This window comes from Lissotriton vulgaris, chromosome 3_1, assembly GCF_964263255.1.
Source record: "Lissotriton vulgaris chromosome 3_1, aLisVul1.2, whole genome shotgun sequence".
In the NCBI taxonomy this organism is placed as follows: Eukaryota; Metazoa; Chordata; class Amphibia; order Caudata; family Salamandridae; genus Lissotriton; species Lissotriton vulgaris.
This window is the reverse complement of record NC_141689.1, coordinates 1,839,194,790-1,839,212,727: the sequence shown is the minus strand read 5'-3', so window position 1 is coordinate 1,839,212,727 and position 17,938 is coordinate 1,839,194,790. Positions and strand designations below refer to the sequence as shown.

General features: G+C 46.2%; 1 protein-coding gene across 1 annotated transcript in view; it reads left to right on the top strand.

Moving 5' to 3' along the window:
• LRBA (LPS responsive beige-like anchor protein) overlaps nucleotides 1-17,938 on the top strand; it is a 2,444,222-nt gene that overhangs the window by 290,761 nt on the left and 2,135,523 nt on the right. Inside the window, exon 12 of the mRNA XM_086962285.1 lies at nucleotides 16,170-16,278. Within this exon, the coding sequence (XP_086818411.1) occupies nucleotides 16,170-16,278 (109 nt within the window). The remainder of the gene's footprint in view (nucleotides 1-16,169; nucleotides 16,279-17,938) is intronic.

Sequence of the window (17,938 nt, the reverse complement as noted above, 5' to 3'; positions counted from 1 at the left end):
CATTATCGCCGATCGACGTCGAGGGACCACAGGTCAACGTCGAAGCTTTCAACGTCGAAGGTTATCACTCCGTCGACGCCGCAGAGGCGTTCGACGTCGCGGGAAAGACTTTTGAGACTTCCTCCAACACCGGTGAGACGGAGATCTCCTTCAGTGCCTTCGACAGTTCTAGTGACACAATCTGCTTCTCACCACTCCTCCTTAAGTACCTCTGGTTCATCGAGGTCCTCTTCTAGGAGTGGGAGTCCGGTGCAAAAGACACCCCAGCGACGGTATATCACACAGGCAAGACTCTCGCCAAGATGGTATGGTCCGTTGAGTAAGTGGAAGGATTCTGGAGCGACGGAGAGACTACGAAGATACTTAAGTCCAGACCACAGGTCCCCTCTTCAGCAGATTGTAGAAGAGGCAGACAGAGTCCTACCAGTCACCGATCACGCTCTCGAGAGAGGAGAGCGGAAAGGTCGCATACCCCCAGGGTCTCTCGATCACCAAGGAGGGAGCAACCCAGATCTCGAACACCGAGAAGGGAGATACGGACTGAGAGATCGAGATCTCCACGAAGGGAGCATCAGAGAAAATCACGTTCTCCTCGAAGAGAAGAACGACCGAGAAGATCACCAGTGAGGAAGGAGAAATCTCACCGCAGGAGAAGGAGAACTCCATCATCCTCTTCTTCATCTTCATCTAGATCTTCTAAAGGGGATTACTCTCCAACGCTGGCAGACAGCCCTCGCCCCAGAGCTTCCCAACTTGACGACGTCAACACGTATCTGGACGTCTTAGAAAGGGGTGCTCACAAACTTAATATAGAGATGGCTGTTCCAGAGGTGTCCACTACTGTGATTTTTGAGACCCTTCGTCACAAATCATATACACAGCCTTTGCTCCCATTGGTTCCAGGGATAATGGACCCAATCAAAGAGGTTTTCCTCACGCCAGCAACGATCAGGGCGGTACAGGCACGTATCCAGAAGAAATATAGGCCGGCCGACTCAGATCCTATCTTTGTTAAGGGAGAGCCTGCGGCGGACTCAGTTATAGTAGCCTCAGTTAAGAAGAATCACACAGTCGCTCCTTCTTCTTCGGTTCCTCCTGACAAAGACAGCAAGACGCAAGATTCTTGGGGACGCAGGGTATGCAGCACAGCAGCTTCATCCCTGAAAGTCTCTAGTGCATCAGCCCTTCTCGGAAGGTACGATGGAGCCCTATGGGACTCCATGGAACGATTCAAAGAGAAATTGCCCAAGGAGGACCAGAAGGACTTTGAGGAGACAGTGACGGAGGGCTGTTTGGTGGCGAACCAAATGATTAGTTCATCTGCAGATAACGCCCTTCTAGCAGGACATGCCTACTCACATGGGGTATGTGCGAGGAGATCTTCTTGGCTGCGTTTAACTGGTCTCAAACCAGATGCCCAGCAGCGCATCCTCAATCTACCTTTTTCAGGATCTTCACTCTTCGGGGAGCATGCCGATCAGGAAATGACCCGCATGAAGACAGAGTTGGACACAGTGAAGGCGGTTGGTCTGGAGAAAAAGAAAGAGCCGTTCAAACGATGCTTCAAGACCAACAAGAACCGGGGAGGCCAACAGAGGGTTCAAACCCCTCAATGGTCTCAAAACAAGCCACAAGGGAAGGCGCAATACAGAGGAGGAAAATCGGGCAGGGGCAGAGGCGGACATCATCAGTCCTCTACCACGCCTAGAGGAGGCAAGGCCTGAGCAGTGGCTTCCTCTGGCGCCGTTACCCACTCCAGTGGGAGGAAGTGCTTCGCAACACCTGGCAGAGTGGGTCAGCATCACAAAAGATCGGTGGGTGCTGAATATACTGCGCAATGGATATGCGCTACGTTTCCGGAAGAGACCACAACCGATTCCTCCAAAAAAGATTCGCTCGTACCATCTAAAACTCCTCAAAAGGGAGGTGAACGTCCTCTTAAAGAAAAACGCAATCGAAGAGGTACCCCCATCCCAAAGGGGGAGAGGAGTGTATTCAAGATATTTTCTAGTCCCCAAAAGAGACCAAGAGGACAAGTTCAGACCGATTTTGGATCTTCGAACCCTCAACAAGGTGGTGGTCAAAGAGAAGTTTCGCATGCTGGCACTTCATCAGATATGTCCTCATCTACAAATTGGAGATTGGATGTGTTCGGTGGATTTACAAGACGCGTACTTCCACATTCCTATAACACCAGGTCATCGGAAGTATTTGAGATTTCTGGTAGGGAACAAGCATTACCAGTACAAAGTGCTTCCCTTCGGACTCAAATCCGCACCAAGGGTATTCACCAAGTGCATGGCAGTGGTAGCGGCATGTCTACACAAAAAAGGTCTCTTTGTGTACCCATATCTAGACGACTGGCTCCTGAAGAGTTCGTCCCCTCGTCAAGCCACCAAAGACTGCCACCTGTGTCTCCAACAACTACACAGGCTCGGCCTCCACGTAAACACAGAAAAGTCGGTCCTGCAGCCCACGCAAACTATCCACTATCTGGGAGCAGTTCTAGACACAAAGTTAGGAAGAGCGTTTCCTTCGCAGGAGAGACTATCTTCCATGGGGCAGAAATGCAAAAAGTTACTTCAGTTTCCTCGTCCAAAGGTGCGAGAAGTAGCGTCCCTATTGGGCTCCATGGCGTCCTGCATCTTCCTAATACCGAACGCCAGGTTGAGGATGCGGCCTCTACAAGTCTGTGGAAGATCAGTGGGACCAAGCGACAGGAGATTGGGAGGATCGAATCATCCTGTCTCAAGCAGCACTGACCTCAATACAGTGGTGGACTCGCCCTCGGAATGTCCTGCAGGGAGTCCCTTTTCAGCAACCTCTTCCTTTGCTGTCTGTTGTAAAGGACGCATCTCTAGAAGGCTGGGGTGCTCACATGGGTCATCTTCAGATTCAGGGTCGCTGGTCGACCAACCTCCAGACATACCACATCAACATGCTGGAGCTTCGAGCAGTTCATCTGGCGCTCAAAGCGTTCCTTCCAGCAATAACAACGGACAAAATCCTGGTTCAGACGGACAACACTACAACTATGTTCTATCTGAACAATCAGGGAGGAACTCGATCTCGCCCTCTGTCTCTGGAGGCCCAGACGATCTGGCACTGGCTTCTGGCTCGGGGACTGTCGGTGGTGGCAGTGCACCTTCCAGGCGAGCTAAACACAAAAGCGGACGCACTCAGCAGGCACTTCGAAGATCAGCCAGACTGGGTGCTAAACGACGAAGTAGTCGAAGAACTCTTCCGTTGCTGGGGTCGTCCAGACATAGACTTATTTGCGGACGACGGAAACGCCAAATGCCACGCCTTTGCATCCAGGTTCCACCGGCCAGGGACGCAAGGGAACGCTCTCTTGCTGGAGTGGACAGGAATGTTCGCCTATGCGTTTCCTCCTCTGGCACTGATTCCGAAGGTGGTGGCCAAGCTCATCAGATCGAGCATGGACATGATCCTAATTGCTCCGGATTGGCCGCGACAATGGTGGTATCCAGACCTGTTACATCTGTCGCTGTGTCCACACAGATGCCTGCCGTGCAGGCCAGACCTGTTGAGCAAAATGAACGGGAGGATCCTGCATCCCAACCTCCCATCGCTGAACCTGACTGCATGGCTCCTGAGGTCTTGCAATATGGACACTTAAATCTGCCTCCGGAATGTATGCATATTTTAAGAGAGGCAAAGAGACCTTCCACAAGGGCGTCTTATGCGTTCAAGTGGAAAAGATTTTTCATTTGGTGTAAGGACCATGGCTTTGATCCCACCAAAGGACAAGAAGAGGTAGTCCTTCCATACCTCCTTTACTTGGCTACATCAGGGTTGAAATACGCTTCTATTAGGGTTCATCTATCCGCCATAGTAGCGTACAGAAAATCACCTACACAAACATCGTTTTTTCAAGTCCCAGTGGTTAAGGATTTCCTTCAGGGATTAAAGAAGGTCTATCCCCCTGTGAGAAATCCTTCTCCTCCCTGGGAGTTGAACCTGGTTCTCTCCAGGCTGATGTCTACACCGTTTGAGCCTATACACAAGGCCTCCTTGCAGCATCTCACTTGGAAGGCGGCCTTCTTGGTGGCAATAACCTCTGCGCGCAGGGTTAGCGAGATACAAGCACTCTGCACCAAGGAACCTTACACTGTGTTTCACCGCAACAGAGTGGTAATGAGGGCTCATCAATCTTTCCTTCCAAAGGTGGTATCGGATTTTCATATAAATCAAACGATTACCCTTCCTTCGTTCTTTCCTAACCCATCGACCCCAGCTGAGAGGTCGTTGCACTCGTTGGATCTTAAACGGGTGCTAAAGTTTTACCTAGAAAAAACGAAGGACACCAGAAAGACAGACTAACTCTTTGTCAATTATGGTTCAATGAGGACCGGGTTTGCAGCAGCCAAAAGATCCATCTCCAGAAGGATTGTCTCATGTATCAAACTAGCATACCAGCTGGCTGGCAAACCTTTGTTACAATCACCCAAAGCTCATTCCACTAGAGGGAAAGCAGCCACAATAGCGTTTTTACATGACATTCCTATGTCAGAAATATGCAAGGCTGCGACATGGAAATCAGTCCATACCTTTACAAGGCATTATTGCCTAGAGTCTGATTCCAGAGCGGATTCTCAAGTAGGGCAAGCCTCCTTGAGAAACCTATTTGGGTAGAATAAGGCCTATTTTTGGGCCTACGAATATGAATGTTATCTGTTGATTCCTTTGCCCGCAGGGATGAGGTGAGGCTCGCTACTCTATTCTAATGCTTATGACTATTTATGAGGATCCCCTGGAAGAGAAGGATTAGTTACTTACCTGTAATCCTAGTTCTCTTCCAGGGGTATCCTCATCAAAGTCATAAGCAACCCTCCCGACTCCCCGGGCAAAGGACTTTGTTTATTAAATAGGAGATGTTTTTAACCTGTTATTACCATGGTTTGGTTTTCAGTCTCTGAAAAGAACAACTGACCTAACTGTAACCCCTGAGGCATGATGGGAAGCTAGGGGCAGAGGTGCCTTAAAGGCACGGCGTCAGTTTTAGTACATTCAGCTACAAGTTAGCTTTTCAGTCTTTTTAGACTGGGTATTTGCAATGCAGCCTGGGAGCTGTATATGCTTACAGTGTGTTATAAGAATTTCTACTGCTTTCTAAGCATTAAAACAGTTTCTAAACTAGCATTGGTGTTGTTATGTTTCTAATGCAAATACACATGTATGGTGGAAATTCTTCACAGCATATTCCAGCTCTACTGTTTTATTTGGCTGCAATTGCTTATTTTATATATATATATATATATATATATATATATATATATATATATATAAAATAAGCAATTGCAGCCAAATAAAACAGTAGAGCTGGAATATGCTGTGAAGAATTTCCACCATACATGTGTCTATATATATATATATATATATATATATATATATATATATATATATATCTCTATATATATCTATATATATATATATATATGTCTATATATATATGTATATATATATATATGTCTATATATATATATATATGTATATATATATGTCTATATATATATGTCTATATATATATGTGGGGCACATATAATATATTGTTTGCGGGGTCCCGCGCATGGGCGGGAATATTCCGGGGTCCCGCGCATGGGCGGGAATATTCTAATGCTTATGACCTTGATGAGGATACCCCTGGAAGAGAACTAGGATTACAGGTAAGTAACTAATCCTTATTTTGTAATCGAATTCCACAGGGTTTGGGTGCTGAAAGTTTTAATGATCCTGCTGCTCGCATTTCACATGCTCCTAGGAGGACAGAACGCCTTGTCGAGGTTTGATGGCACAGGGATGCTCTCACTGTGCCAGCAGGGTTCCGGCATTGCTCTAACTCACTTTCTGCCTTCGCGAAGACAGGCTTCTAGGAACGTTCGCTCTATAAATACAAGCATTTATTTATCATGCGGACTGATGAGCCCATTTCTACCTGAGCTTGTCCCAGGTACATGCGACTAAGAAGCGACTTCGCTGCCGTCACCAGCCACGCTTTGCAGTGGGAGGAAGAGCAGACTGAGTGGCTTCTCCATTGGGGTCACATGGGACCCTCGGCTGCTGACGGAGCACCTTGTTTCTTGCGTGCGGTTTCCAAGGGAAGATGTTTAAAGGTTGCCTTGATTACTCCCAACTCCAGACGACGGAGCCAGCATTTGTGAATGAAACGGAAAGCTTCCCGGGGTGAACTCTGATGTCAGCCGAAGAGCAGCCCGAGAACCTTAAGGAGTCTGATGGAAAATGCAAGTCCCCTGGTGAGTCTGCAGCAATTACTTACAGCTCAGCCCTACACGATAATGGGTTAAGTGCACTAAGCGCGGCAAGCGCGAATGCGCTAATTAAAAACAGATGGCGGCTGGGGGGAGACCGGAAGGAAGAAGCGCAGCGAACGCGCTAACGAACAATAGATGACAACCCTGCTTGTAACCGCAAGCCATACGCCGTGGGCGGATACATTTCCTGGGAAAGGTGGGACATGCACCCGCCTTTGCCCAATTGCGTGCTGTCTTGTTCAGAAAGACGCACGCAAAGACCAATAGAAGAAAAGCTTTAAAAAAAAACAAACGCACGAGCGTGTGGAAAGTTCTGAGTGATTCCAAGAGGTTGTTTTCCTAGAGCAGCGCATGCGCGCTGTGCCTGGCTCGACCTAAAAATGCTGTTGAGGCTGGAAGACCTGCTACGCTGAGAAAGCATGTGAAAAACTTACACCCCATAGTTCCTGAAGAAAGACATTGCCTGCACATACCTGCTGAGGCTCAAAGCCAGATTTGCAGCACTCAGACTGGGTGAATTGAACATGGGGTGCCACTGCCCTGCATAGCTAACATCGGCAGCTCAAAGTGCACTGTGCCGCCTCTGCTGCTTGGCACGGAAACCATCATTCACATTTTCTGCATCTGCCCCATGCTGCTTTATCTGAGAAAAAAACGTCCTCCTTAAAGAGTTTGCAAGGTTCGGAGTTTGCTCCTGCCATCAGGCTATACCTGCCTGCCTGATTCTTGTGAACACTATCTTAAACGTTAAAACAATCAAATTCCTTCAGGTGGCAGTGACAAAACTTGGGTTTGCTTGTACCATTGACGACTTGGAGTCGGGGCCTTAAACAGGTTACAGTCGCTGTCAAACATCTGAAGACTTTCACAGACACTGCATGGTTGCTGTTGCAATATGCACAGCGTGCAATCACCAGCTTGAGCTGCTGCTTAGGTCATTGCATTGCACAAAAGCTGCCCAACTCATCCGAAGAATCTCTGGGACCCACTAGTGTCCATGTTCACGCTTTGCTTTGCACCCTCCCCTTGTTTGCCTAAATAGGACCACTACGTGGAATCTTACACCTGAAGCCACCAGGTATCGCCTGGCTGCTGCTTCTACCCTTTCCTTTCCTCACACTTAGTAGGTGGCAAAAATAAATGAGCACCTTGTGGAAAACTTTACCTCGCCTGACTATGTACTCTGGTGTGAACTTGTGTCTTAATGGACTGTTTAACAGTGAATTTTTTTCGGTGCTGTCTGCGCCGAATTCACACTGACACCTAATCATGCCCAACCAATGTTAGCGATATATTCACTACTAGACATCACACCAATCTCTGCAAAGACTTAATCCTGACATCACCTGTCATCGTCTCAGGACAACACGATCCATGATGCACCGTCACGGGTCTAACAATTGAGCTAGATTGGAACACAGTTCCTTATGAATTTGAGAGCGTGTGATGCACACCAGTAGGTTGAGATACTATGGTGGGGCACCATGAAGACTAAAGATTACACTTCCACTATGTCAGCACAAATACAATCAAATATGCTATATGTCAAGTGGCCACTGCACTAACTTCCCTAAAAATCACTGAGAAACTACATACTGCTGCTGTACAAAACCGGCACGATAACATATGACTACCTACCCCGGACTTCACACACAGAGGCGGACAAGTTCAAGGAGGTGGCTCCTTCACTGCGCAGCGGCTGCCATTAAGTAGTGTTGGGGAGGTGGAGGGCGGGTCAGCTGGGAGCTGGGAAACGGCGCTGGAAAGAAGCGGAGCCGCGAGGAGCAAGCAGTGTGAAGAGGGGACATATAGAAGGGGAAATGTAAATAAAAAAAGCGAGCCAGAGCAGAATTAAATGAATAGCAAAAGGCTAAAAATAAAACCAGAAAATAAAACCAGAAGACGGTTGTTTGGGTTAATGCCCTATGTGCCTTGAAGTACTGTAGTTGAGGTTTTGTGCCAGGCTCCTAATGCCTGGCTGATCATGAATCACCTGGTGGTCTTCCAGAACACAGAGACAGACTATCAGTTGGCATCATCTAGCTAATTGCAAGTGGTGTCTTTATCCAGAGGGGATTTAGCCTATCTTTACTCAGAGGTGGTTATGTCCATCTTCAACCTCTAGGATGCTGCACTGGTGGACCTCTATGCCACTTGAGAGAATCGACTGTCTGCAGCTCTGGACCCTACAATTCCCGCAGAAGAGTCCCTTAGGAGGCTGTCCTTTGCGCATTATTCCTTGGTTCTAAAAGAGCTGTGTCCGGATAGTGCAAAGATTATCTTGCTCACGCTGAACTCGCAGAATAAGTTGTGATACTCAAGCCTGCTCTGCCAGTCCCTGTGCCCTCGTTTTCGACTTTCACTGAAAGGTGGCCCTCCTACTGCAATGCCTCTTATGTTCTGTTTAATTGACTGATGCCCAGTTTGATCCTAGTTTCATACAGACCCTCTTAGGAATTTTTCAGGTGATGGCTCAGTCTCTGTTCAAAACTTCTAGTGACCATAGTGCTTTCTGTTTTGTTCAAAAGAGAACGTATCTTTGATGATCACATTATCTAGAATTATCATAACATGACCAGGCGACTTCTAGGGAACCTAGAATTGCCTCTACATGATTTCATTTTAATGTCTAAATCGCGACGTATGCCCAAGGGCATCTTGGTGCGGTACATCTGCTAACAATCCTCTGCACTGGGCCTAGTCAGAAATTAAAGTGAGAGAGTAAAAAGCCAGGTTTTCAGTTGTTTCAAAATATCTGCAAATTGGATTGTCCTCTAAGCATCTCCGGCATAGAATTCCAAAGCTTCGAGGTATGATACATAAAATCTATGCCACCACAGTAGGCTCTATAAATCTTTGGTACTACTACTTTCTTTGAGGCCCCAGAGCGCAGGTCCCTTTTGGGTAAATACCAAGAAAGTATTTTCTTACGAAATTCAGGATCTGTCACGTAAATAGCTTTGTGAACTGTGCAATGAGCCTTAAAGGCTAACCTTTTCTTAACAGGGAGCCAGTGAAGTTCAGCCAAAGTGGTGGAGATGGAATCAAATGTGTTAATATTCCGAATCAGCCGAGCTGCTTTATTCTGAATCCTCTGCAACTTTTGGAGCAGCCATTACCCTTGCAGCAGCCCTTGTTGCATACCCAGATAGAGAGTATTACAGTAATCCAGCCCATGCGTTCTAACATCTGTTGTATGATCGTTCCATTCCGCAGTGGATCATCTGGATTATAAGTACCAAAATGAATTGGTTAGTGGCTGTGATAGAAAGCATGGAGATTTCTACAGCATGCTGACTGATATAATCCCAGAGGTCTGAACGACCTTCTTTCTCTTTAACATTCCAATACTCTGAGAGGAAGAAGAAATATAATGCTCACTTGTGAAACCCCCAGCTTGTTCTCTACCTGAGTACTCCCTTTTAGAGGCTTGTATATAGTATGCATAATGCAAGAGTTCCTTATTGCTCTGAGCGGGTCCCTGAAACTTGTCTTTCTAACATTTATGCCATCCACCTTCCACCTCTCCATTTTTTCTTTCTGTTGAAGCTTGTAGTATTTCGTGCTCTTGCTTCTTCTCGAAGTGATGCAGCATGCTGCGGTTCCATGCCTTCTATGTTCCCTGTGCAGCTCTGTCTCAAGGAAATTTTGTTAGTGCCTGCTTCAGTCTTTCTCTGATGCCCTGCTAGTACGTGCACCATGCGATTTGCTATACCTCCTCTTTCTAGATAATTCTAACCACAGTCTATTGTATTTTTTTCTTTCTTACCATCTCTACTACTTCCCTGTCTACCTTGTGTCATTAGTATTTTAGTACTCAGTGTCCATAGTATTCGAGTCTTTGTTACCACTACAGTTTGTACATTTCTGCTATTTCTAGTCTGTGCCTCTGCTGTTCCTTTTTTACTGTTTATTTTTCTATTTTTGTTTCTTGCACTGCAGTAATGGTCAGTTTTGTACTTCTGTATGTCCTGTATTCTTTCCTAACCCTGTAAGTGCTGCAGGCTTGTTTGTTCAGTAAACTTACACTTCTGTGCGGGAATAAACCATGAAGCATAAAAAGTCAAATACAAATTAAAACTGAGTGATTCAATGTAAGACCCCTTGTAGAGGACCACAGGGCAAGTAGGAGATACTGGGCCCAACTGTGGTGGTTGTTTTTTACTCCTGATGTCCCAGAACGTGACTTATTATGAGCTCTGAGCAACTGGGCCAAGTACTCCTTCAGCACTTGCCTGTCTAATTGCTTCTCGGGGAGGAGGTATGTGTGTGGTGATAACAGGATGACAACTCAAAATACATCCAGCAATTGATTGTTCAGTTAAATGCTTGATTTTATGTAAAATACTATATATGAATACAAAATATAATATTGCACACTGCAAATAATAAAGTTTTATTAAGGCAGGCTCTCTTGTGGTCCCTGGGTCAGCGTTTCAAATCCAACCTTCTTGTTTAATGTGTTATTTCCCAGTTATGTGATATAACATCCAAGAGTGGTCTCGCTAGTGAGTTTGAGTCTCAGAAGTTCCACAGTGTCTTAGCACTATAGTTTGTAAGTCTAAGCAAGCCCCAGAGGCCCAGCGTGCCCGGTATTTAGTCTTTCCTACTCTCGCTGGATTATCGGGGTGGAGTGTCCAAGAACATGTCTGTGGCCTGGTGATGAGCAGAGATCTGAGTCATTCAGTCATGTTGGCTGGCTTCCAAAATGCTCTTCTAGTCACACATTAAGTCTTTATGAACCCATTTGCAGGTCTTCGGTACTCCTGGAATCATTGCACTTCTTCCGTAGGTCATAGCCCGCTCCATCTTTACGGCTATGCACTGCCTCAGGGCAATCGCCCTTTCACTTTACCACACAACCCTTACCTCTACCCCTCCAGCATACCGGGGATCATGAACAGCAGCTCATTGGGTGAAGACCCCTTAAGGTCACAACACTGCATGGGGGGGATGTCCCTCTTCTTGTTTAAGCAATGTACCGGGGCGACAGTCCTCAATCTTTTCCATGGCTCCCACCTGCCATACGGTCATTGCGACCAGTACCAATAAGCAACAGCCCTTCTCTGGTCATCAAAACAAAACAATTGCCAGTACTGAGTAAACAATAAAGAAATTCTTCGTATAAGGCTATATGAATGAAACACAAGTCCATCTAGAAATCAATCCATCATTTATTTTCTTTTTATAAATTCATTTAAAGCACATATTAACAACAACCTATATAATCAATCAATCAATCAAAGCATTTGTATAGCGCGCTACTCACCCGGAGGGCCTCAAGGCGCTTGGGGGGGATCCTCTACTGCTCGAACAGCCAGGTCTTGAGTTGCTTCCTGAAGGCGAGGTGGTCTTGGGTCAGACGGAGGTGGGTGGGGAGGGAGTTCCACGTCTTGGCGGCCAGGTAGGAGAAGGATCTTCCTCCCGTTGAGGCTCTTCGGATGCGGGGGACGGCGGCGAGGGCGTGGCTGGTCGATCGAAGCTGGCGGTTGGGAGTGTAGAAGTTCAGGCGGTCGTTGAGGTATCTTGGGCCTTGGTTGTGGAGAGCTTTGTGTGCGTGGGTGAGGAGTCGGAACGTGATTCTCTTGTTGACGGGGAGCCAGTGCAGGTTTCTTAGGTGTGCGGAGATGTGGCTGTGTCGGGGGATGTCCAGGATGAGTCGTGCTGAGGCGTTCTGAATACGCTGGAGTCTTTTCTGGGGTTTTGCGGTGGTACCGGCGTAGAGGGAGTTGCCGTAGTCCAGTCGGCTGGTGACGAGGGCCTGGGTGACCGTCTTCCTGGTTTCGGTGGGGATCCACCGGAAGATCTTCCGTAGCATGCGTAGGATGTTAAAGCATGACGAGGAGACTGCGTTTACATTGTCTGGTCATCGAGAGGGAGGAGTCCAGGATGAAGCCCAGGTTGCGTGTGTGGTCCGTTGGTTTGGGTGCACTGCCCAGGGCAGGGGGCCACAAGGAGTCGTCCCAGGCGGAGGGCGAAGATCCCAGGATGAGGACTTCCGTCTTATCTGAGTTCAGTTTCAGGCGGCTGTTCATCATCCACTCGGCTACGTCTTGCATCCTTTCGTGTAGGTTGGTTCTGGCTGTGGCTGGGTCGTTGGTGAGGGAAGGGAGAGGATCAGCTGGGTGTCGTCTGCGTAGGAGAGGATATTGAGGTTGTGTTGGCGTGCGATGGCCGCGAGGGGTCTCATGTAGATGTTGAACAGCATGGGGCTGAGTGATGATCCTTGTGGTACGCCGCAGCTGACTTCAGTGGCTTCTGATCTGAACGTGGGGAGGCAGACTCTGTGTCCTTCCGGCGAGGCAGGAGATGATCCATTCCAGTGCCTTCTCTTGGATTCCGACGTTACTGAGGCGCTGTACAAGGGTGCGGTGGCAGACCGTGTCGAACGCCGCGGAGAGGTCCAGGAGGATGAGGGCCGCTGTTTCATTGTTGTCGAGCAGGGCTCGGATGTCATCAGTGGCTGCGATGAGGGCGGTCTCGGTGCTGTGGTTGGCTCGGAATAAACCATATCTCAAAAACTAAACAAGAAAAAGACACTATGTACAATTTTCTACGTTACAATGTGACACCCACAAACATTCCAGAGTCTCACTCACTCACTCTTTTATGCACTCGTTTCACAAACACTCACCACTCTTACATGTCATCCATACAACAAACCATAACTAATAAAAAGCCAGTGAACCAATTTTTCAATCCCTCCGCCAAACCAATAAATCACTATCCTTGATGATAATGATGCAGGGATACTATTACACTTATTAACCTCCCCTACAACAAACAGAAATTAATCTGTTCCGTTGTACATTAAATCAAATCTCCAATTTGTTTGGCAGGGAAATACACGGTAGGGTCGACGCGTTTCAAACCCAACTCTTTTTTGGGTTCTCATCAGGACCAAGACATTCTGATTTCCTGTACCAGGGCTCCTAAAGGAGAGAACTTCCTGAAGGGTTCACTTATGCTGGTGTACACAAAACGATATTGTTCAAATGGCCGGAAACATATCAGTTGAAATGCAATCGCTTAATCGCGTTTACCGGACCTTGGTAATTTCGTATCTCCAGAACGCTCCTGGTTGTTACTTCATTCTCTGCCACATCGTGTAAACAATCAGACACGTGGCACGTGACTCCCTCAGTCATGCATGGGATTTGTACATAGTGTTTTTTTCTTGTTTCGTTTTTGAGATATGGTTTATTATATATGTTGTTGTTAATATGTGCTTTAAATGAATTTATAAAAAGAAAATAAATGATGGATTGATTTTTAGATGGATTTATATATTTCATTCATATAGCCTTAGACGAAGAATTTCTTTATTTACTCAGTACTGGCAATTGTTTTGTTTTGATGTTATATTGACTTAGCCGTACTGAGTTGAGTCAAGACCCTTGATGTTTTCTACCTTCTCTGATCATGGCACTGCACAATGCGATGGCCCTTTCTCGTCACAGCTCTGCACCTAGCACGATGACCCTTATTCTTCTCCACGGCCTTCGCCTAGCATATGGGGTTTGTTGCAGCACACATAGGCAGACATGCCAGTCAGTGTATGGGCTCAAGGACATGAATCTCACACTCTGCTCCCAGGATTAACACAGCAGGATCCCAACTGGAGCTCATTGACACTGATGTACAGCTTCAGTTTGACAGTTTGGGGTCTCGAGCTCCTTTTTATCTAATTTAAATTTCAGACGCAACTGTGATATAGTGTCTCTGTCTTTGAAGTTTGTGTTCTGGAGTTCAGAGGCTTTGAAGTGCCCACTCTTCTGTTGTGCGCTTCCTCCAGAGAGCAGTCTACCATAGCATGACGGTCTCCAAACTTGATAACCCCAAACAGGCCATGGAAGTGACTCTAGGTTCACACCTGAATGTCAATCTCAGCGATATGTGCATCAAAAGATTACCAAAGGGCTTCAGTCACACTCTTTGATTCTTTCATCAGCCCCATTTCTTTAATGAGATGAGCCCGGGCCCCCTTCGACCTGTTACCTCTCATTATAAAAGAACCTCTTCTGAAGTATACTGACAAGCCTGGCTCTTCCTTCCACCAGTGTGTGTCCCGCCCAACTTAAAAAAAAAGCAGCAATCCACAAGTCTATCTTAGTGGAATCCTCTACATCTATGTGATCCTCCAGCCATCCCTGGGGTTCCCAATCCGGACCCACAGGCCACATGCACTGTATCACTCTCAGGCATGTGTACATCTTTAGCCATGCACACATACTTGCATGTAACTTTCCATGTACTACTGCCACAGGCACACATACATAACAGCTCTCAGTGCAAAGACTTGCACGCAGACCTCCATGGACAGCTTCCGTGGGCATACATAAATAAAACTGTGGAAAGTCACATTCTCTTCTGACCCTGCATCCCTCCTAAGGGTAGCAAAGGGTTAGGACCTTCAATTCAGTGGGCTGATAGGCCACACTCCATTTGCATACGTAAATTGGCCTGGCCATGCTACGCACTACTCATTACAAAACCGTATGCTGACACTACCGTGCTCTTGGAAAGGGCTGTAGTCCTTCACCACTATGACGATAGTGTATTGCGCACTCCTCCTGGTTTAACCAGACTGCAGTCCATGATACAGGCCTTGGGTATGGTGCACACCCCTGATCTGTGTTCGCCCATGACCACAATTTGTTACCAGGGACCCACAGCAGGGACTCCCAAGACAGGGGTACAAGTACCGTGCAGCAGACTTTTTAGTCCCAACAAACAACTTTTAACATTCCTTCTTTTTTTTGCTTTCAACTTTCCTTTTATTTGTTATGTTTTAATGTAATGTGTCTACACATTTTCTTGAATGAAACTGTGAAATAAATGAAATAGTCCAATTAATACGTTTGAACCTATTTATCATCATTTTTAACTTGGTAGTTGCTCTCTTAACCCCTTGTGCACTGATGACGGAACCGCTCCGTCATCAGCTGCGGTGGTGCTTTGCTGATGGCGGAGCGGTTCCGTCATGGCCCGCCCGCCGCTCATGTGCGGCTCGAATTCCGAGCCTGCGCTGAGCGTTCTATTGAGCGGGCGGGGCCATGACGGAACCGCTCCGTCATAAGCACAGCGCAACCGACGCTGGTGACTGGAGCGGTTCCGTCACCAGCATGCGCCCGCCACTCTTCCGCCCCACCCCACCCCCTTAGCACTGCGGGAGAATAGCCGCCGCAGTGAAGGGGTTAAAAATGTATTCCCAAATGTGCAGATGCAGGTCTAATTGTTAACCCCTTAAGTGCTGCGTCGGTGCGTTGGCCGACGGCAGCACTACCTCCCCAGTGCTGCGCACGACCATTGGACGTCCATTCAGCACTAGTTCCAATGGACAGCGCAGCACTGGGGAGGGATGTTTACTAGCATCTATGAGGTTAAATAAATCACTGCGCAATCTTGCAAATGTGTTATCTGTGATTAGTTGTTTAGTTCTAGAGTTTCTATCCACTGAAATGATTAAGTTTACTGTAGAGTGAGTATATTTACTAATGATACCTATGGCGCATATGTACACTTGATATTCTGTTAATCTTTGTATTTACGTTTGCGGCACAGACTTTTACATTACCCATGGATGTTATACCCATTGTACAAATGACGTGATGTACCTGGAGCCAGTACATCAAGCAGTCAGATCAACAAATGTAATACACTAACATTTTCTTCCTGTTGTCAAGCTAGAGTGTGGTTTACAGCAATTAATAATGTTTGCAATTCAAAACCCTGATTCATAATGTTCTTGCTGTGCCACATGAAACAGCTGAATGCAATTTGGTTCACTTGTACTCGAACTCTAATTGCACTGGTATCACTACTCCTTTTGAAGTTGAAAATGTTAACACATTTCATTCACATTACATATTTCAGCTCTACTCTGCTGTCCTTCATAATGGAGCTGCTGAAGAACTCCATCGCTATGCAAGAGCAAATGCTTTCTTCCAAGGGCTTTCTTGTGATAGGATACAGTCTTGAGAAGGTAAGAGGGACCGCAGGTCCATACAAAAAAGGATGTTCTAAATATATTTCTAAATGAGTTTCTATCTGGCGTCTTTCTGTGGGTGAAATGTGCCTGGGTTGCTCAATGGCTTTTCTTGGACGTGCATGCTGTCTCGTTTATGTGCACAGTGTACAGTATGATAATAGTTTGCTTGTTCTTGACCAAGAGAATATGCATGTTGGGGTGATACCTCTATCAAAGTCAGCTTGTAATGGCAGACTGAATTCTTACCCATGGAAAGGTGAAGACTGTGATGGATCCTTAGGTAAGTAGAAGACTCTGTTCATTGGCCTCAACCCAATATGTTGTGTAAAGGTTTTCATTAAATAATAATAAAGTACAATAACCTGCAATGCACTAATGATGTATCTCTATAAAGCAGGATTATCCAACATAGGTCCACAATAATTGAAGCTATGTCTGATATTCTGGCTAACTACTAAATACGTTAAAAAATTCCAGGCTTGTTGTATGTGTGGTATGAATTTCGTCCCTGTGTGCCTTCGTTGAACAACGCTGCCCTGAAACATTATCATATCCCAAAAAGACCTTGATCAGGAGTAGCTAGCAGATACATCTCTGGCTGCTCAGAGGAAGAGTCCTAGGCCCCTTCAGGACAACAGCCATCCAATTCTGTATCCCCCTTCTCATTTTCTTAGTAAGGATGGCTTTAATAATCAATATTGTTAAAATGCATCAAAGTAAGTTGCAGCCCATTGTTTCTATATAGCAGAATAGGACATTGTTGTCATTCATTGAATTCTATGAAATGCTGAGAATGCAGAACACCCAACAACTTGTTAAGAAGGTATGCTTTGTAACTCTACTGTTAAACATGCATTTGTCTGAAGTAGCATCATTTTATGATTTCATCTGCCGACAGCACATGCGCTATTGCTGCAAGGGGTATTGGTTACCGCTAAGGGCTTTGACCCCTCCCATTGCTTGGCTTCGTTAGTTGGCTTGATTGTCACATGTTTTTGCTGCCTCCTATTTGCCCAGGGCTTGATGATCTCCCTTCCCATTCTTTCATTTTGGAGCATGGACCAAGTACTGATTGATTTTAGTTTGATAAGTGTGCTTTGGCTACTCAGAATTTGATTCAGGTACTATTTCCGTTGTTCGTTGTGTTTTTTCCCTGCTCCTGTGCAACATAGCTAGAAGCTTGTAGGCGAGAGCTATTGGTTTTGACAATGCTTGTTGTCAATTACGGTTTCTGACTGAGCCCCTCAGCAACACTATAAATTCAGGAGCCGTCTTATTTACTGAACCCTCATATCCACAGTTGATTGCCATATCTGAAACGGGGCTCAGTCGGTTGAAATGTGGTAAAAAAAACTGTTTTAGTCGAGCCTTAGATGTGCCTGTCGCTAAAGGCACGGTGCTCTTTTTTGTATAACACTTACGCAGCTGTTGTGTCTGCTATTATACTGTTGTATGATGACAAGTTAATTTTTCCTCAATGACTGGAAACGTCCTATTAAAAAATAACGATGGTGATCGCCGTATTGTTTATCGGACGCTTATAAATTAGAAGGAACTAAGCCATACTTGTGATCTTTGCTCTTCATCAGTAATGTTGCTTCTGAATTCATAAATTGTTCAATATCTTCCTCTTCTGGGGGAGCCTGTATTTTTT